This window comes from Tachysurus fulvidraco, chromosome 8 (genome assembly GCF_022655615.1).
Source record: "Tachysurus fulvidraco isolate hzauxx_2018 chromosome 8, HZAU_PFXX_2.0, whole genome shotgun sequence".
NCBI classification, from domain to species: domain Eukaryota; kingdom Metazoa; phylum Chordata; class Actinopteri; order Siluriformes; family Bagridae; genus Tachysurus; species Tachysurus fulvidraco.
The window spans coordinates 26231390-26253227 of NC_062525.1; the positions used below are offsets into that span (position 1 = coordinate 26231390).

Consider the following 21838-nt stretch of genomic DNA (forward strand, 5'->3'; position numbering starts at 1 on the left):
TGCAACCTTGGAGTGATTTTATCTTCACCGTATGTGAACATGATTTAACAGGATACTCTTGCTTAAGCCTTCTTTTCAGCTTGTATCCACTTTAATAGGAACACCTGTACACCTGTGGTGGTGTGTGTGTTTACATCAACACGGAATGGTGCCAGAACTCTGTGCTTGTTTCTACTTACTGCTCATCGTCAGTGGAGTTTGTGACTGTTAGATTGCAGGCCATTTTATTTACCACGGGAATTTACTACTGTTTACATTGTCGGAGTTTACATTCCTCCTAGCGCTAATGCTAAAGAGGCATTAAGTGAGCTATACAGGGCTATTAGCGACCTACAGAATGTTCACCCTGACTGACTGTTTATCATCGCCGGAGATTTCAACCAAGTCAACCAAATCTCAAGTCAGTTCTCCCTAAATTCCATCAACATGTGGACTTTGCTACGAGAGGTGAAAACACGCTGGATCTTGTTTACACAAACATTCCCTCTTGCTGAGCCACCTCGGCTATTCAGACCACATCTCTGTGATGCTAATTCCAGCATACAGACCACTCGTCAGACGCTCAAAACTGGTTCTGAAGCAGGTGAAAACCTGCCAGCAGGAGCCACCTCTGCTCCTCAGGACGGCTTTGAGTGCACTGACTGGAACATCTTCAGGGAGGCTGCAACCAACAGTGACTGTCAACTTGGAGGAGTACACGTCAGCAGTGACCAGTTACATCGGCAAGTGCATTTATGACGTGACCGTCTCCAAGACCATCACTACATGCTCCAACCAGAAGCCATGGATGACTGCTAGACCTAGACTTCAGAACAGGGGACAGGGCGGCCCTAAGAACAGCAAGGGCCAAACTGTCTCGAGCCATCAGAGAAGCGTGATAGTGACGCCTCCCTCCCAGATGTGCTGAACATCTTCTACACTTGGTTTGAGGTGCAGAACAACGGCAAGGAAGACCATCCCTGTCCCAGATGACCAGGTACCCTGTCTGTCCACGGCCGACGTGAGAAGAACTCTATGCAGAGTTAACCCACGGAAGGCTGTTGGACCAGACAACATTCCTGGCAGTGTGCTCAGGGAATGTGCAGAACAGCTAGCGGATGTCTTTACTGACATGTTCAACATTTCCTTGAGCAGCGCCGTTGTTCCTACGTGCCTCAAGACTACCACCATTGTCCCTGTCCCAAAGAAGTCTACAGTGTCCTGCCTCAATGACTATCGTCCTGTCGCACTCACACCCATCGTTATGAAGTGCTTCGAGAAGCTTGTCATGAGGCACATCAAGACCCAGTTACCCTCACTGGACAGTTCGCGTATCGTCCAAACCGCTCCACAGATGATGCCATTGCCGCAGCCCTCCACTTAGCCCTCACCCACCTGGACAATACAGACACTTATGTACGAATGCTGTTCATAGACTTTAGTTCAACATTCAACACAATCATCCCTCAGCACCTGATTGGGAAGCTGAGCTGCTGGGACTAAACACCTCCCTCTGCAACTGGATCCTGGACTTTCTGACTGGGAGACGTCAGTCAGTCCGGATCGGGAACAGCATCTCCAACACCACACTCAGTCAACTGCTGTTCACTCTGCTGACTCACGACTGCGCAGCAACGCACAGGTCGAACCATATCAAGTTTGCCGATGACACGACTGTGGTGGGTCTCATAAACAAGAACGACGAGTCAGCATACAGGGAGGAGGTGCAACATCTTACTACCTGGTGTAGAGCCAACAACCTGTCTCTGAATGTTGACAAAACTAAAGAGATGGTTGTTGACTTCAGGAAAGCACAGAGCAAACACGCTCTGCTGAACATCGACAGATTTGACTTGACTTGATCATCTGTAGAGATCGTCAAGAGCACCAAATTTCTTGGTGTTCATCTAGTGGAGAACTTCACCTGGACACTCAACACCAGCTCCATCACCAAGAAAGCCCAGCAGCATCTCTACTTCCTATGAAGGCTGAGAAAGGCACATCTCCCTCCCCCCATCCTGACCATGTTCTACAGAGGGACCATTGAGATCATCCTGAGCAGCTGCATCACTGTCTGGTTTGGGAACTGCAGCATCTCGGATCGAAAGACCCTGCAGCGGATACTGAGGACAGCTGAGAAGATCATTGAAGTCTCTCTTCCCTCTATCATGGACACTTACACCACACGCTGCATCCGCAAAGCCAACAGCATTGTGGACCTCACACACACCTCACACACACTCTCCTGCCATCTGGAAAAAGGTACCGAAGCATTCAGGCTCTCACGACCAAACTGTGTAATAGTTTCTTCCCACAAGCCATCAGACTTCTCAATAACTGAACTGTACTGAGGACAACATACACACACATCATCAGTAAGGACTGCACAGACACACACAAAACACACACACTGACACATCAAACTGTTTACAAACTGTTTTGCACACTTTTTTACTTTTTTGCTCTTTGCACACACTGTCTAACATTTCCATCGTTTTGCACATAATGTACAATATTTCAGTCGTTTGCTGTTTTTGCACAAATCCTAACATTATCTCAGTGACCTGCTGCTAAGAAACTGTGTTCACTCTCGTATTACTGCATGCAATATTGTGGAACATACAGTATGTACACTGGTCAGTCCCCGCTTTCTGTTTAGTGCCTTGTGTCCTGCTCCGTCTTTGTCTTGTGTCCTGCACTGTCTTGTCTGACCTGTCCTGCACTGTCTTGTCTGTCTTATCCTGCACTGTGTACACCAGGTTACACAGACACACTTTATGTGGCTAAGACTAACTTACTAAGTCCTTATAGCTCTGTGTGTGTTTTATGTGGCTCCCTGATCCTGGAGAAACGTTGTGTCATGTCACTGTGTACTGTAACAGTTATATATGGTGTAATGACAAAAGCTTCTTGACCTTGACCTGCATATTTGTGCAATTGTTTAAGGAGCCAGTCATGTAGCAGCAGCATACTGCACATCACATCATGCAGGTATAAGTCTATAGCTTTACTTAATGTTTTATTACATACAGTGGACTAGAAATGTGATTTCAGTGAGTAGAATTTACAGACTTTCTTATCCAGAAGAACAAAAGCGATTTTAAGTCTCTAGGTCACTAAAGATACCATGAGCCTAAAACACTGTTCAATTTATTTATTTATTTACTTACTTACTTACTTACTTACTTATTTATTATTTTTTACAAATATTTTAAATACATAATTTTGAAATATATAATATAACAAACAGGGAAGAAAGTGCTACTGTAGATATACAATACATCTTCAACCATCTTTTGCAGATATCCAGTGGCTCAGCTGTTCGGACCCCTGGGGGAAGTTCATATTTTTCTCAGTATGTACTTAAATTTCCACATATTAATACAAGTAAATATGGGGTTACACACGAGACTAGACACAATAAAATTAACATAATACCACAACCACAGTAAAGTAGTTTAAAGTTAGAAAACATGCTGAATTGTGAAACATTTTTCACAGTTTTTGGGAGCTGTATATGTTTTTGTGACAAGGGCCATTTCTGAAGCCCAGTCTCTCCTGGTGTGATGTCATGATCTACGTCAAGTATTATACTGAATATCACCATTTTTCTCTGACAAGCTATAACGTTTTGTTTTTTCTCAAATTTCATTTAGTTCTGACTAAAGGTACTCATATTGGAACATACTCATGTGTTTATCTTCCCCATGTTACTACCATATGGGTTTAAAGTGAAAGGAGGTGCCTGGAGGTATTTTCAGCAATACTGATGTGGAGATTAAATGCAAAAAGGGAGACAGTGTTGAGTCTGTGTTGGTCAGCTCGGCAGACATCAGTCTTTCACCATTATTTCAGGGCTCAGTAGCAGAGAGATTCCATGTGGCAGATTGACCTGAACAGCGACAGCACTGACAGCACTGACAGCACTGACAGGGCAGAATGAGCAAGTCAGAAACTGCATACAAGACAAACCTTGCAATGTGCATTTCAGATGATATCACCTTCTTCTGAAGCTTTGTGTTACTAACAGCTCTGACATAAAGAAGAGCTATTAGCACATATACAAATAAATTTTTTAGCAGATATGAGTATTATAATTACTCTCAAGGTATTTTATGGTTATAAATAAAGTCTCTCTCTCTGCATATTATATGGCACATTTTTACAGTCATTATACATTATTTATGGCTTTAATTATGACCATTAGGACCATTTCTTTTATACAGACACTAATCTAATGTAAAGCCTTGAGCAAAAGTTATGAGAATGACACAAATGTTAATTGTCACAAAGTCTGCCTCAGTTTTTATGATGGCAGTTTGCATTTACTCCAGAATGTTATAAAGAATGATCAGATGAATTGCAATTAAATGCAAAAATCCCTCCTTGCCATGAAAATGAACTTCCAAAAAAAAAAAACTCTGCATTTACTCTGCATTTCATCCCTGCAATAATAGGATTCTCTTATTAACACAGGTGAGAGTGTTGACCAGGACAAGGCTGGACATCACTCGTAAACCACGGTAACCTGCAATGAAACACGTGCAGTCATCATCGCTTTGCACAAAAAGAGATTCACAGGAAAGGATATTGCTGCTGTTAAGATTTCACTTAAATCAACCTTTTATTGGATCATGAAGAACTTCAAGGAGAGAGGTTCAGTTGTGTAGAAGGCTTCAGGGTGTACAAGAAAGACCAGGATGCACCAGGACCAAAGAAGTCACTTCTCTCTAGGAAAAACATCAAACTGGCATTCTGAAAAAAGTACAGGGATTGGACTGCTAAGGAATGAGGTAAAGTAATTTTCTTTGATAAATCCCCTTTCCGATTGTTTGGGGTATCAGGAAAAAAGCTTGTTCAGAGAAGGAAAGGTGAGCGCTCTCATCAGTCCTCTGTCATGCCAACACTAAAGTGTCCTGAGACCAGTCATGTGCGAGGTCGTGTCAGAGGCCAAGGGAGTGGTTTCACTCACATGAATAAAGAATTGGTGATGAACAATGCATTGTCCAGCATAATGGAGCACCTTGTCATAAGGAAAAAATCATAACTAAGTGGTTTGTGGAACAAAACATTAAAATCTTGGGTCCATGGACAGGAAACTTCCCAGATCTAAATCCTACTGAGAATTCGTTGTCAATTCTCGAGAGGCAGGTGGACAAACAAAAACCCACAGATTCTGAAACTCCAAGCATTGATTATACAAGAATGGGCTGCCATCAATCAGGATGTGGCCCGAAGTTGATTGACAGCATCCCAGGATGAATTGCAGAGGTCTTTAACATGTTTTTTATTGAATCTTTGCATAAACCTAATGTAATTGTCACAAAAGCCTTTGAAACCTGAAATGGAATGCTATTCATTATTCTTCAGTATACCATCGGAACATCTGACAAAAAGATTAAAAAAAACACAGAAGCTGTAGACTTTAATTCTCAGAACTTTTGGAAACAGCTGTCAAGTTTTAAATTTACAGCCTATCATTTTTTCCCAGCCTTTCACATCTGATCTGTGACAAATACAAACTCGTCCAACATGCATCCATTTGCACAGCATCACCAAATCAAACTGTTAAATTAACTTCCACTAGATGTCTGAACAGCTGAGTCACTAACTATGTTTAAATAACCTTTATCTTTTTCACTGTTTATTGTATGTGTTTATTTAAAAAAACTAAACTAAATTTTAGGTATCAGATGCCGCTACCTGGCCGTCTGCCTGTAAATGTGTCGATTATTATCATAACTAATCATACTATATGTAATCTAATTGATTATGTTAAGTTAATGTAAAAATAACTTTTTAATGCATATTATAGGTTCTGATAGACTGATATCTAGAGATCGGATCAAACAAAAAAATATTGATCATTTTGTTTCCCTCAAAGGACACGTGTCAACTTTGTAGAACAAAACAAAGTCCTGATAAAGTTCATGGTTACGGTGAACTTTTGAACTTTTGGTGTGTGACATTGTGCCACGGTCTCAATCCGGTGTTCAGAGTTTAACAGTTTAGAATATTTTGCCTGCACTGATGGAGCAGATGATGGAGGAGCTTTGTCGCACCAGCCATTGAGATTTTTTCGGCTAAGGCCGAGCACGCGTGTGTTCTGAGTAAACAAAAACACCCAGCTACTTTAAGGGTTCATGAAAGTTCACAGGTTTGAACTCTCTCTGACCCTATTTCACAAATTGCACAGAGGAACCAATCCTGTTGGGAGATGTGATGTTACTCATAAGCTCGAGCTAATCACAGATGAGTCAGAGCTCAAGTTCTTTCTTTAATTATCAATAAACTGTTTGCTTTATGGATTTATGAAATGCTTTTAGACTCTTGCAAAACTTGTAGTATTGTGTGTGTGTGTGTGTGTGTGTGTGTGTGTGTGTGTGTGTGTGTGTGTGTGTGTGTGTGTGTGTGTGTGTGTGTGACAAACATAGTTAGATTTCATATTAATTATATCCTAAGAAAAAGAAAAGCCTCTGAGAGTTTACAGGTATAAAACCAGGCTTTCTCTCGAATGTGGCCTACATTACTGAAAGCTGAGTATTAATATTTCTTGGCCTGTGCTTGTTTGTCCTTGAATTTCTCTTCTGATTTGATTCTAATCGTTATGAATACAGTTTTTTGTTGCAGGTACTGAGCCTTCAGGTAGATACTGTGTTTGAGGTGGAGATCTTGTTGGAAACAATGGCATTGTGTATTGAGGTAAAGACAGTCATGTACCTCCTGTTCATGCCAGGTTGGAGTTTGGTGCATATGAAAGCGGATAACTTCAAGAGGAGCAGCTTGAGGTCACTGTTGGTCATGAACTGTGAGAAATGTATAAACTTGCCTTCAGAAGCGTGGCAGACAGTACATTTGGAATGCCGCAATAGCAGATGGTGTCTTCGGAAGCCGGTCATTAAGCCTCCCCTTGGAAGATCTGTGTGAATCTTACATGAATATCTTGGGGATGTTTTTGAATTGCTTTGAAAAGAAAGGCTTTCTGAGGGGGAAGAAGTGCTGACAGAAATAACTGTTATTATTTACCTTGTTATGCTTTGAAATATAACCTGAATGCTGAAGTTTTGAAGTTTTCAAAAGCCTAATATGAAAGAACTTCTGGACCTATTGTCCCAAATTCAGTGGGTTTTTTAATGGGTTTTTAGCTGAATGCCTGAAATAAGGGCTGTGGTTAACACAAGCTCAAGATATTTTTATGTGTTATTCTACCACTTAAACTCCATCAGTAATACCTAATCTTGATTCTCGAACACTCACATGAGCTTGTTGAACATCCAATTCCAGATTTAGTCCCCTTTGTTTTATAATATCCTCCAATCTTCTGGTAAGGTTTTCCATGAGATTTGTTTTGTGTCTGAAGATTTCAGCTACAAGAGCTTTAATGAGAGCAGACACTGATGAAAGGTGAGGAGGTCTGGGGTTCGGTCTGTGTTCCAGTTCATGCCAAAGGTGTTTAGTGGGTTTTGTGTCAGGGCTTTGTGAAGAACACTAAACTCTTCCACTCTGAACTTGGCAAAGCATGTCTTCATGGGTCCTGCTTGGTCCCCAGGGAACAGGGTTTCAGCTTTTTAGTTCAGTGAAGCAAAATTGTAATGTATACAGTTTATATCCTAAAGCATTGTGTATTTTCATCTTTTTGGAGTTTGAAGAAGTGTTTCAGATTTCAGATTTCAGTGTGATAGTCAAGTGTCTACAATCCTTTGTTCATAGAGTGTAACAGAGATGATTATTGTACACATACATGACCAACCAGACACAGACCAATGTGGGTCAAGCAGGAGGTTCACCAGGAATAAGTTTACTGTTTTAAACACAGATCCATCACTGAAACCTGTGGAACACAGGAAGAACACTGACCTGAGCTCAGGACAGTACAGTAATTGTGATGCAGATTTGAGTATTAATTCACTCCACTCATGATGATGAAGGTCACATCATCATCACATCTGTGCCATGATTCAAGGAAAATTTTACAATATCTTTTTTTCTAGCTTTTGTTTTTGACTCACTTTGACTGTCAGAGATTTTTGCACACTATAATTAGTCACATGATCAGACATGAAGCCAGCTTAGCCAAAACAGGGATAAGTCATTAATATTTGTCTTTCGAAATGGACTTATGGTGCTGAGGTACTTGAGAAGAAATATCATTTTATTTATTTGTTTGTTTGTTTGTTTGCTGAATATTTATTCTTTTATGTATTACAAATTGAGCAGTTTTGAGTTACGTTGTGATGCGATTCTCCTATAACTCCACCTTCCATCATCTCACATGTTCTTTTCTTCTTATGTCCCCCAGGCATTACGAGTCATTTCACATTCGTTTTCAGCCTCATTCGTTTCTGAACAGACAGACATTGGACTCGAAGAATCTCAAGCTCTTGAGAAATGGACAATTTAATGTGCCCATTAGGTCATGCCTCTTTTTGTAAATGACTGAACTTTTTCTGACCCTTGGGACCTGTGAAAAGCCCCCTCTTCATTAGAAATAATAGCAGTAGGTCGCTAATAGGTAATCCGAACGAGAGCTGAAAAGCTCTGATATGATTCGGCAGGAGGGCAAGAGTGCAGCAGACATGTAAATGCTGTTAGGAACGTCCTCATTGACTTTTGTGGTCATGAAAAAAAACATTTTCACATTGGTGCTGGAGCTGTACCTTTGTCAGTGGGACAGTTCTCTGTCCTGTATAATGTACAGTGGATTTAAGTTTATGCAGCGTTACTTGTGTTTCAAGGGACGTTCGAGTTTCAGCAGTATACACAATTACCTTTTCCATTTTGAAAGTTATATTTTCTGGGATTTCACAGTTGTCTAGCCATATGTAAAATCCATCACCATATATTTCACCAAATAATTCACCTCTAGTGCTATAAGCGTTTACCAGGAAGGTTTTTTTTGTCCTTTTGTGTCAAGAAAACTCTTTTTGTGCAAATAGCACAGGAATTGTTACAATACAGGTTTAGCTGCAATTACATTGATTTACTTGACCCCAGGCTTGGGGAACTCCATAAAAACAAGAGGGTCTGAAATGTCTTTCATTTAGCTGCTATAAATTCTGTATATACTCACAAATTTAGACAAAAAATGGCTCTGAGAATAAAACGTTCGGTTGTCAACCCTCAATGTTAAACAATGGGCCAGGCGGAGGTTCTTTACAAGGTGATAGGAGGAAAAGTTCAGCTGCATCTATCACAGGGCCTGGACCTGTGTGGATAGGAGGGCTGGACATAAAGGTGTCAGCCATGCAGCGGGACGGATGTAAATCAGGAGCCTGTGGGACGGGGCAGAGAAATGGCTACCACAGGCATCTGCCAGGCCTCTCTCTTCTCCCTCACTTTCTCCTTCTCATTGTCAGTGTCACGCAAGGACAAGTCTCTTCCACATAACCCCTGTGTGCCAGGAGACAAGCCCGCCCAGGCAGCCTCAATTCAGCCTTGTTTTTCTCCTCATCTGCTTTCTTTTTATCCCTTTAACGTTGTACTTTGTGAATTTTCTTGCAAAAGAGGGCGAGGCGGCAGTTAAGCTCGTTATTCTACAGTGATGGGTCTTCATCATTCCATTCAAGTCACCTCCTGTCCCAGTATTCACATCAAATTGTTCTTTTGTTAAAAAAAAAAAAAAAATACGGCTTTGACGAGCACTTGCGATATTATGAGTGAATTGTTCACTTTCTTCCTAACACTTCCCTCTCTGGTGTGAACTCTCCACCACTCAAACCTCTTTCACAGCCTCTATTGCCGACATAACACCAGGATGATTATTATCCTTGTGATGCTTCCGTCCAATTCACACAGTTAATTAGCTGAGATTGGTCTGGGTTTGGATTGATGTGACTGAGGTGTAGCCTGGGCATGTAATATATCTCCTGACACATTGCTTGTGCCAAACTCCATCTTCGAATTGGTACATTGGTCAAAGTAACTTATTAAGATCATTGTGATTATATGGGTGCATTTCTATTCAATAAATATTCAGCCTTATTTTATTGAGACCAACACATGAATGAGAACGAGCAACACATTAATTATACTTGGACTAGCCCTTATGCTAATTTCATATATTTGTTTGTGTATTTGAAAAACAGTTGGCCAAGGATTTTTTTTTTCAATAGTGTCATTGTTTTATTAAATAAAGCTTATACATCAAATTGTACAATTAAATTAAGTTGCATTCAGTAGAACACACTATATGTATATATAAAACTACATTACAAATATACATCATATACCTCAGAGAAACACAGTGATTCATAAAAAGAGTAGTGCCCTTAGTAATAGAATGAAATTCTATACAAGAATTTGATATAAAGCATTATACATTACATTAAATCTACAAAATTAAAATATATACACATGTACATTTCCCATGCTAACAGTTTGTGCCTGATTAAATCTGCTAATTACTGATGTAACGGCAGAACTTTGTGGGAAGATTGTCCACAGGATACACAGTCGGGCCCGTCTTCATTGTTGGGGGTCCATTTAAAAGTGTCCAGTTGCAGTGCTGTGTTAACTCGACTAAAACTATCTTGAGTAGCATTTTGGCAAACTCCTTTCCCACACACATCCTGGCTCCTCCTCCAAAGGGGATGTAGTTAAACCTGGGACGGTCTTCCAAGCCTTTAGCCATGAATCTCTCTGGCTGAAATTCCTCTTTGTTAGGGAAGATATCTGCAACATCATGAGTATCACAAATGCTGTAAATGACATTCCAGCCTTTGGGAATCTGGAAGCCCTGGAAAATAAAGGAAATTGTTATTATTATTTTGTAGTATACATTATCTCTCATATGAAAGGAATGTCTAAATATTCTTACATTAAGTTCAAATGTTTTAAGTGCAACACGGAATCCCCCAGGCACAGGTGGGTTAATACGGAGGGTTTCCTTAATGACACATCCTGTGTACTTGAGATGCTCCAAAAGTTCCATATTAAGAGCTCTTTCAGACAAATACATGCTTGAAACCTGCTGTTGTGAAAAGAAAAGAAAAAAACATCAGCATTCCTGAATAAATTGTGACAAATGTCTCAATAAATTCATTTGTCAACTGCAAACCTTACCTGCTCTTCTAGCTCATCTCGGATTCTCTGAATCACCTCTGGATTCAGTCCCAGGAACATCACCAGAGAAGTTGCTGTGCTAGCAGTAGTCTCGTGACCACCGAAGAGAAGTTCAGTCGCTGCCTCCTTCATTGCCTGAGAAGAGAAAAGTATTACATGTTGATTTTCTTTTAAACAAGGATCATAAAATCCAACCTAAACACTAAACAACTGATTTGAAATGATCTTTGGTCTACCTGCATGCTGAGAGGTTCATCACTTTTCCTGCTATTTTCAATCAACTGCTGAAGAGCATCCTTGTACTTGGGCTCATTCTCATTGTCTCCATCTTCAATTTTCTTCTTTATGTTCTCCTCAATTTTTGCATGAATAAAATTCCGTGCTTTGAGGCCCTGTGAAATAAATCAGAATAAGATTTTTATTTGGAAAAAAAAAAGAGCAAAATGTAAGTCCGTAAGTATTCAAACATCTGTGTTTACTTTGTATTTTATATATTTTACCCGATATAAGCCGCTGAATGGAACGTCAATAGGGAGGGAGAAAAGATTCTTAATCATTTCCTCAAAAGCTTCAACAAGCTCTTGCTCGTCCCTCTTGATTTGCTCTGGTTCGAAGCCCAAAAGGATTCTCATGGCTATGCGAAACATGAGACGCTTCATTTCCGGGTACACGAGCACGGGCGCGTCGCGCTCCAGCCAGTCAGTGACTGCGCACCGCACCTCCTCCTGGATCACCGGGATGTAGTGCTCTAGAGCATCCCTAGAAAAAGCTTTAAGGATCGCCTGCAAAACAAACACACACGCGTTCAGAGACACGGATTAAAATTGACTGTGTAAAAAAGCAAGACATCAGGGTTTTCCAGGTTGAACAGAATAAAAACTTAGGAGAGTTGTTTGTAACCCTGTTTACACACAGCCTTACGTCACTCAAGACCATTTTCACTCTAATTCAAATGTAATCGATAATCTTACTGAATTCTAATCTGTTGGAAGAACTAAAAAATATCATCCAAAAACTTTGCTTCTACACATGATACTGTAGCCAGTAAACCGAACCGAACACAGTCATACTAAACATGCGTTACAATGCAACATATGGCGAGTACTACTCTAGTGAGTGGACTAGAATTGGTTTTAGAACATAAACACACTGCGATTGTTGACGTGATGCGTGAATCTGGCTTAGTTCGCCTTGGACATGGATGGGACGCGACCTGTCTGCTTACTTTTTTCTTGTTTCGGTGCAGAGATCCGTGCACATTGGAAAGCGTGTCTGAGCCCAGGATGGTTCTGACAGAAGCGGGCCACTGCACAGCCACCAGCTTGTGTTCCCCGAGTAGGATCTGGCGCACGTTGTCAGCGCCCATAACGCGCACCGTGGGGTTCCCGAAGAGGTGCGTTTTGTAGATGAAACCGTACTTTTGACGCTTCATGCGCAGAAACTTTCTTCTCTGTGGAGTAAGGGAACACAAGTTGATAATCAGAATCTAAAAACAATTCTAATTAATAATAATAATAATAATAATAATAATAATAATAATAATAATAATAATAATAGAAAAAGAAACAATAAATAAATAAAAAAAAACCGATGTCGCAGAGCCTCGCGTTACCTGGAGGATGAGCTGCAGCGTCTCTCCAATAAAAGGCAAGCCCATGGTGCCCGGGGGAAGAGGGCGCGTGCAACTTGGGTCGAGTCCTCGGATCACTAAAACCTGCCACAGCTTCACCGCGGCTAAAAGCAGTAGCATGGGAAGCACGACCGTACACAGCAATGTTACCAACAAAGTGTACAGACCCATGACGCGCAACTTGTTTTAACGAGGAACAGCCGTGGATGCAAAGGTCTAAACTCGGATCTGACTCTCTCTGGGTTACATGCACCCTTTTATACACATTCCCTCCTGCCTCGGCCTCCTCGTTACCTTGGGTCAGATAAATTAGTTCACACAAAGTTCATCTTTAATTGTGGTGTCATCTCGCCCCGCCCACGAACCCAGAAAAGCCTCTCCGACAACTCGCAGCCATTTGTTATCAAGGCGCATTTTAATACCACCTCCCGTAGAAGCGGGACAATCCGAAGATTTAACTTTGAAAAGGTGTTAATTCCTCAGCACAAAGGAAAGTGTCCACGGGTTGCTTTTGTTCCCGATATTCCGTCGTTTACACTCATTACTATGGCTCGGGTGCCATGCTGAAATGCCAGGGAGAGACTTCATTGAGCAGCTTAGGCATTTAATCGTGTTCAGGTCTTGTAAGAACTTTCTCCTTTATTGTTTACAGGCGTTAGATAGACAGACAGACAGACAGACACATTATATATACTACTTTATTAATGTTTCGGAGAAAAACATCGGTGCTCTTTAAACATACACTGCATGCATTAAAAACATTCACAAATCACACAGCAATTGTCAAACCTTGTAGTATTGACAGACCATCAAAGTAAAACATCACCTAAAAAGTATCAGGTAGGTGACAATATGAATGAAGTGGTTCATGTGCAATGTGAAAATGGTTCCACCATCTCTCAGGGTAAGAGGCAAGTATACTACAAGACTCTTCTCTGTACTGGCACCAAGGTGGTGGAATGAACTTCCCCTAGAGGTCCGGACAGCCGAGTCACTGGCTATTTTCAAGCGGCGGTTGAAGACCTACTTATTCAGGAAGCACTTCAACTAGCACTTCTTTCCTTATCCTTTGCATTTATAAAAAAAAAAAAAACCTTTGACACTTTTTTTGTTGTAACTTTGAACAAATGTTTTAAACTCATGGTATCTTAAGTGTGTAACCTAGTGAACCAGCATTAATGTATTCAGTGTTAGAGATTTAAGCACTTATGTACGTCGCTCTGGATAAGGGGTCTGTCACATGCTGTAAATGTAAATGTAAATGAAAACGGACAGTGTTTATTAAATATATTAATTATATTTGCTTGCTGGTGTGTGAGCCATGCGCATTGCCTAGAATTCATTATAAATACATACAAATAAATAAATAAATAAATGTCATAATGAGTCTGATCATGTCAAATAAAACAGAATATGATGGATGTGATTAAATACATTTTTCATTAGAATTTAGCTGCAGTCTGCACGGTGGCCAATTACCTCGTCCTATTTTGTCATGGCATTAAAGGTGCGGTTTGGGACGCAGCCAATATGATGCGACGCGGTGGGTTCAACCTTGGGTCAGTGTAAAAAAGTGACGGAGCTAAAGCAAGGTTACCGCATGAAAAGTAAACACAGAACCACACACAGCATGCGCAATTAGGCTATTATTTTACGACAGTTATAACGCGCGCGGGGGGGGTGGGGGGGTGGGGGTGACAGGACAGACAGACAGAATGGCTCCAAATTTTACAGCGACGCATTACGGATTTCCCCTTTGCGCATTCTTTGATGTCGCGGTGGCACTTTGCTGCTGCTGCTGTTGTAACGGCTGTCCTGTATTTCACCTTCTTCATTGTGGCACAGTTCATCGAGTACACTTTACACTCCCCAGTTTTGAATTAACTATTTAACTTGATATGAACTAATTCGACTCTGTGTTACTAGAGAAGTCTGCACGCACAAGATCAGTTTTTATCCATGTTGTCATCCATTTTAGGCACAAGTTTATTTGGACAACACTGTTATCTATGTTCTAACCCCTTATGCTGCCATGCTCTGGAAACTTTGTTGTTGTTTTTTGTTTTTTTTGTAAAACTTCCTAAATGATGCAGCCAATACTTCCTCTTCAGAATCACAACAACGTGTAAAATGCTTAAAGTAGTGTCCTTTGCCCTCAGTGTGCCACAAGCACACTACCTGAAGTTCAAGTATAGTTCATTTACACAGTAAAGAAGATAAGGTAGTAAACGTCCATGCGTAAAACAGGGCGCGTGACTAGAGGTTCAAATCTCTAGTCATTTGAATAAATACAACTGTAGGTGCACTTCAGCAAGTCATTGCTATTTTATAAGGAGACAAAGAGTCAATTCTGTAAAAAGCAAATGTAGGCTTTACTTCTACATGCCCTTATAATGCATAATGGGCAAATGAGCTGTACTCCTGCTCATCTGGGATAGTAATCCAGATATAATATTATAGGATTTTTATTTAGTCAGCAAAATCTCTACACTACATTATTGTATATGCCTTGTGCTCTCATTATTTTTTGTTACTATAAATATAAATTTTATTTATTTATTTATTTTGGACCCTGGCATCACTTTAAAATAAATGTCATGAACCCCTTGTGAACATAATCGAACTACTCGAATATTACACTTATAGTTTAAATCATGTCTTGGGTTTTTATTGGACCATGACAGCTTTGTATTCGATAAAAGCTGGAACAATTAGTTCCCCTTATTAATGTGAAACCAGCTAATAACTGGTACTCACTGGTAACACTGATAAAGCTGTAAAGCACTGATAGCGTTTGAGAGCCACTGTCTTTATCTTTCAAATTAGTCTGTAGGAATATTTCTAGTATGAACCATTAATTTTACGAAAACAGTAATACATTTATTTGGAAGTTGAAGATCTTCAGAAACCTCAGTGCTGCATGCTTAACACTTATTTCTTGTATCGACAGTCAACCACAGAATTAATCAAACACTTAGTGGTGTGTGTTATATGTGAAGGCAGTGTTTATTACTGGAGTGACACTGCGCTTTAACGTCACCTGTTTATAAGGTGGAATGTGTCTCGTGTTTAGTCTACCTTTACTGCTGTGTGTTTGTGTGTGTGTGATATTATTCGTGTATATGGTTAGAGTCAGAGTAACAGCCCCCCGTGCTCTAGGCCTGTGTGTTCCCCCGCTGACCCGCTGCTGACCTGCACTCACAGACCCTGACATGCTGCTGAACTCCAGCACGAAGCCTCGCCAAGTTCACAGTCCATCAAAGGAGCAGATAACTGAGCGCGAGCGCCACTAAAGAGCGGTGGGAATAAGCTCCATTATCTTTACATGCACACACACACACACACACACACACACACACACACACACACACACACACACACACACACACACACACACATAGAAGAGACAGCATTACAGTAACAGTAAGAGTACAAAGACTTCCATGGAAATATATTTTTGCCATATTGTCTCTGTTGGCTCTCCATCGTGTCTCTAACCATCATGTCTCTCCATCATGTCTTTAACCACCGAGTCTCTATCCAAAGATAAACCGATGTCATTTTAAGCAAAATATTTTGTTACCTAATCTGTGACCTAATGTGGTTTTGTTATTTAGAGATTTACTCAATTCTCACCTGAAAGAAAAAAGTAAAATAAAAGGTTAAAAATGGTTGATTTCAAAGCAATATATATGTGTGTTGTATAAAATAAGCACATTTCTATGTACTTAAAATTGTGAAATAAATAATTTGATAATCTATATAATAATAATAAGAAGAAGAAGAGAAGAAGAACTGCCATGAAGGTTATATTAAGCAGTCAGATTCAGGACACTCTTTCTTAATAAAACACTGTAATATTCTGCAATATATTAAAATAAATACAAAGAACAGATCGACACGTGACGTGACTTTGCTATAGTAGGGAGTTACGGTATAGTAGAGTGAGGGAGGGGTCTCTATCTCTCTCTCTCTCTCTCTGTCTGTCTGTTTGTCTGTCTCTCTGTCTCTCTGTGTCTCTCTGTGTCTCTGTCTGTCTCTTTGTGTCTGTCTGTCTGTCTCTCTCTCTCTCTGTGTGTCTGTCTGTCTCTCTCTCTCTCTGTGTGTCTGTCTGTCTGTCTCTCTCTCTCTCTGTCTGTCTGTCTGTCTGTCTCTCTCTCTCTCTCTCTCTCTCTCTCTCTCTCTCTCTGTGTGTCTGTCTGTCTGTCTGTCTCTCTCTCTCTCTCTCTGTGTCTGTCTGTCTGTCTCTCTCTCTCTCTCTCTCTCTGTCTGTCTGTCTGTCTGTCTCTCTCTCTCTCTCTCTCTCTCTCTCTCTCTCTCTCTCTCTCTCTCTCTCACACACACACACACACACAGTTCACTAAAGGGTCAGTTGGCCACTGTCTTTAAGATGTAACCTCCCCCAGGTCTCCTCTGTGCACTGATGCTGGACTTCATTTCAATTGTTTATACCAGTTTCTTGTTTAAAATCAAATGAAACTGAAACTAAATAATAAATTAGAATTAAGAAATAAATGAGTAGGATATAAAGCCAAAATATTTGAGATTTGAGTTATAATATTTGAGCAACATTTATAGATCTAGCCTGACTTAAAAAATCAGTCATTTTTGCTGATTATCCATCCAACATGTTGTCTTAGCCTTCTCACTGAGATACTATCACTGAATGGCTTTAGTGTGGCTTTAACTTTTTATAATGAGATTACTGTTGGTCAGTGGGATGTACTGATATCTGATCTGTACTGGTTTTGGTGTTGATTCTCTCCTAAAAGCTGGATCAGTAGGTCTATTTAACTGGATTTATCTCATTTAATTTAATAATTGAATCCCGAGACATACACTGTGAATGTGTGTTGTATTGAGTGACAAGTCAGATCTTGTTCATGAGCACAGAATACAAAATATCCTGAAGCACTTCTCATAACTCTACAACAGTGAAGTGACGTGACATAAGTACGGTGACCCACACTCAGAATTCGTTCTCTGCATTTAACCCATCCAAAGTGCACACACACAGCAGTGAACACACACACACAGCAGTGAACACACACACCGTGAACACACACACACACACAGCAGTGAACACACACCATGAACACACACACAGCAGTGAACACACTCACTGTGAACACACACCCGGAGCAGTGGGCAGCCATTTATGCTGCGGCACCTAGGGAGCAGTTGTGGGGGTTCGGTGCTTTGCTCAGGGGCACCTCAGAAACATCAGAAACCTGATGTCAGTTTTGGGTCAGTGTCTGAAATCACATTAATATCGATAGAATTCAGAATGTGTCAGAAGTGATACAGACAAAATCCCAGGCTGTAAAGTTACAGAGAAATGTTATGTAACCTATAATTTGTCCAGACCCCCGTATGTACTTCCGTTATATGAGGTGTGTTGGTGCAGCAGGTAGTGATGCTGTCTCAGATTTAAGATGTTTGAGATTTATGATTTAAACTTGAGCTCCAGTTACTGCTCATGGCTCCTGTTTGGCTGGGAAAAAATGACCGTTCTACCATCAGTCAAATCTGACATCAGGATAAAGTGGTTACTAAAGATGGATGAGTGAGTGTTCTTTTGTGATCTTTTCTGACACACATTTCTAGATAATACACACACACACACACACACACACACACACACACACACACACACACACACACACACACACACATCTTCACACATCTTCACACACATCTCTCTCAATGCTCATTCTGTGTTTCGATTCAAATGTATAAAATTTTGCTCATTTATTTTGGCGGTTCTCATTCAGCCACATTTTTTGCAGGGATTAAATAACTTACACACACTGACAAAGCGGACACTAAAGTATACAGATTGTAGCTCATGACCAGTTTAACTGGAAAACAAATCCCATGGATGTCCTACAGTCCTATTGATCATTTTTTTTCAGAAAGTTTTCAGAAACTGTAGGTGAAGTAGATCATTGTTTATCCAAATGTATTAAAGGATAAAACTCCAATAGTTTAGTTTAACAGGTTTTGTTTGGGAGGTTTGTTTCAATAGAGAAAAAATATTCATCAGTAAATTATAAAAAAAAAAAAGAATTTTATTCATCAGGAATAGGCCAACATGTTCAGGACGTTATGATATTTCCTCCCTTTTGAAGACATTTGTTTAGTAACATGCATCAAGACGAAGGGATGCGTTCATTAAGCATGTTCTAGACATAATAGTTTTAAATTCATTAACATTGTTGAAAACCAAAACCGTTTTGCTCCTGCATTTTTGTATTCATTTTGTATTCATTATTTTTTGTTGAAAGTTTTACAGACACTTTAGTAAAAGGTGTTTTTGATATAATTATGCTTTAAACAAATCTGATATTTCTGTAAGAAACATTCGGGAATCTGCTACCAAAATGCTTCAGATGTATATGAAATATAAATTATTGCTAAATAGTTTTAGTAGTATTAGTTTTAATAAATATTAAAAGTTTCACCCTTTTGCACAAGCCTGCATGTTTTTGTTGTGTGTCTCTAAGTCTGCAGGATAAAATGCACCTTATTGGACACAATGAACTACATTTAGATTCTATGCAGGAGAAAATCATCTGTACAGTGAAGCGTGGTGGTGGTCGCATTTTGTTAAGCATTATCTTTGGCTTCTTCTTTGGTTCTCAGATTACCCTCGGTTGCCCTTTTTACTGTCACTGACATTAAGGGGCAGCTTCCTCTAGGCACGTGGGGTTACAGGCTACATATGTAATTTAGTTTTTTCCATTCACATTAGAGGTTATAGATTCATGACACCATGGACATCTTGAAGTTGAAGTTCGTGCAACACTTTTGCAGCAAATTGTGTATGAGAAGTGCAAGTACATTAAAAATTCAACCGATTTTCTTACACTTTATTTGTGAAGGGGTTAAAGAATTAAAAATCATGTTTGCTTTTCTGACTTTCTAAAGAACCGAGGCATGTCCATGTATTAATGTTTATGCTCCAGTGCAAGAGCAGCGACCACAATTTAGAAGTAAAACATGAGGTCTTTGTAGATAAAAGAAGATGACAGCATTTGGTTGATCAAATTTTATTAAAGCAGACAGAAACAAATGCATTCTGGGAAAAATTGATGCTCTTGGGATTTCTCACCATGTCTGAGATGCAGCTCACCAGCAGGCTGTGTTCAGTAAGAAGGGGAGGAATATAATCAGTGCTGTTTCGGCCATAACAGACCGGAGGGAAAACTGTGGTTTTTAATATTATCCTTACAATTATATATTTTTTAAACAGTTTCTTCAAACAGAATCTTCATTTTGTGTTTGTACAAGAACATTTTCATTTCACAACCATACAAACATGTACACACACACACATATATATACGTATATATATACACATGTATATTTTATATATATATATATATATATATATATATATATATATATATATACACACACACACACACACATATATATATATATATATATATACATGTAAATAATTTAAGTAATATTTGGTGCAAAGTCTGCAGAAAGACCAAGAGCAACTTAAAGTCACGATGAAATGCAGCTTGGCTTCGGCGGCTGCATACAGACCAGTTATTGCTCGCTTTCTTTCACTTTGAAAGAGTCTAAACTAAATAAAATAAAATAAAATAAATAAATACAAAATAAAAAGCTTTCATTTCACCCTGAGGAAATAAAAATGAAATAAAAAAATAGAATTCCCCAGAACATTTCAGACAGAAGCATGTTTACATGAAATGTTTGCAGCTGATGAAGGCCATTATTCCCTTAATGAAAAATGGTTTAGAATGAAACAATATCATCATCATCATCATCATCATCATCTTATATATTGGAAGGAAAAAAACAACACACACAAGTTTTCCCCCCCATGTCTCATCTTGAAATAATTAGAGCCAATTTGATTCACTTCAGGTGTGTGGGAAGCATAATTTTACAGTAGTGTTAAACATAATTTAAATTATTTACACTAAAAATTCCACGGCACAGGATTTCACACAGATCTTGGCATGAACATCGGTCTCACACGAGGACGTCATCATTCACTGTTCTCATGATACGATCGTTTCACATTCACAATATACAAAACAATCCTTGGCCATTAAAATACATTAAAAGAAGAAATTACTGCTTTTTTTTGCACTTTCGTAAACCAACCGCTTTTAATTTATTTAATTTTTTAAAATCCACATATTTACAGTATGGACTCAGTTTTGATGCAGTGGGAGACGTTTGGCAGAAGGGCACCTGGGATGTAGGATGTAGAAACTGTGGTTTGATGGAATAGGAGCCATCGTAGCTGATGGAGTCTTGAAGCTTGTCTCACTTCTGCACCGAGCTTTTACAGAGTCATGAGCACAGAGTAAGATAAGATGGTGGTCTAGGAGTGCTGAGACATGCCATTCACCAAACTCCTCAGCTGCTTCACCACCGTCTCGATCAGCTTCTGCTTGTCGCGGTCATTCTTTCGGAACTGGGAAAATATATTGTTCTTTTTGCTTGAGTCCTTCATCCTGAGAAAAACACATAAGAAGGATTCGCCTTTATGTAACGCTTAATATATTTATGTTGTATTAAATGACTATGTAATCTAACGAACTCCCTGGTGTTTTAGATCCCACGCTTTCACCGCCACGCTCTGGGTTCAATTCTTGGGCAGGGAACTGGGCATCTACTGAGAGTTTAACTCACGATGCCGTTCCCAAACCCAGAGCGAATGTTGTGACAGGAAGGGCATGTGGCGTAAAACTGGTGCCAAAATCGAAGTGTGTGGATCAGATGGTCTGCCGTGGCAACAGAAAGCAGCCGAATGACAACAATAAAACTTTATCTAGACATTTTCTCTACTCTTGACAACATTGCATTGTCTCAATCTCTTGGCTAAATGATCTGCCATTAGAAGAAGAAGTATTTCTAGCTTGTAATTAGTACAAATGTCTATAACTATGAATCTTTGAGAGAAAGTACCAGATACATTTGCCTATATTAAAAGGTAGTTTATTCTGACAGCAGCATTTTGCCAATATTAACATCTTTTTTATACAATATTAAATGTTGTGAAACATCTGTGCAATGACCGATTATACAGAGGGCATAATAACCCTGGGTAAAGTATAAGCAGTCTGAAAGATCAATGAAGAAGAATAACCCGGGATTTGTTTACCCAGAGCTCACAAT

The 21838-nt window shown here is 39.7% G+C and overlaps 2 protein-coding genes across 9 annotated transcripts in view; both read right to left on the reverse strand.

The window, feature by feature from the left end:
• Nucleotides 1-10079: 10079 nt before the first annotated feature.
• LOC113641132 (cytochrome P450 26A1) lies at nt 10080-13011 on the reverse strand. 2 transcript variants are annotated; one of them, XM_047817003.1, is made up of 7 exons: nt 12653-12964; nt 12266-12490; nt 11541-11822; nt 11277-11432; nt 11041-11175; nt 10796-10945; nt 10080-10714 (listed from the first exon to the last, which is right to left on the reverse strand). In XM_047817003.1, exons 1-7 carry the CDS (start codon nt 12839-12841, stop codon nt 10376-10378), a joined length of 1476 nt encoding a protein of 491 aa, XP_047672959.1. In that variant the 5' UTR covers nt 12842-12964; the 3' UTR covers nt 10080-10375. The 2 variants fall into 2 exon arrangements, with proteins under 2 accessions (XP_047672959.1, XP_026999468.1); XM_027143667.2 differs by having other exon boundaries at nt 10081-10714; nt 10796-10948; nt 12653-13011.
• Nucleotides 13012-19706: 6695 nt separating this feature from the next.
• Nucleotides 19707-21838, reverse strand: part of exoc6 (exocyst complex component 6) — a 42948-nt gene continuing 40816 nt past the window's right edge. For all 7 annotated transcript variants that reach the window (XM_047817252.1, XM_047817256.1, XM_047817255.1 and 4 more), the window contains one exon: nt 19707-21174. In XM_047817252.1, coding sequence (XP_047673208.1) covers nt 21042-21174 — 133 coding nt within the window. In that variant the 3' untranslated portion in view covers nt 19707-21041. The remainder of the gene's footprint in view (nt 21175-21838) is intronic.

Bases quoted from the DNA above. Each gene is read 5' to 3' on its own strand.
- LOC113641132 (XM_027143667.2), bottom strand. From the start codon at position 12,841: ATGGGTCTGTACACTTTGTTGGTAACATTGCTGTGTACGGTCGTGCTT. The intron at 12,491-12,652 runs GTAACGCGAGGC...CTTACTCCACAG, and splicing joins CGCTGCAGCTCATCCTCCAG to AGAAGAAAGTTTCTGCGCAT. The intron at 11,823-12,265 runs GTAAGCAGACAG...TTTGTTTTGCAG, and splicing joins TGCACCGAAACAAGAAAAAA to GCGATCCTTAAAGCTTTTTC.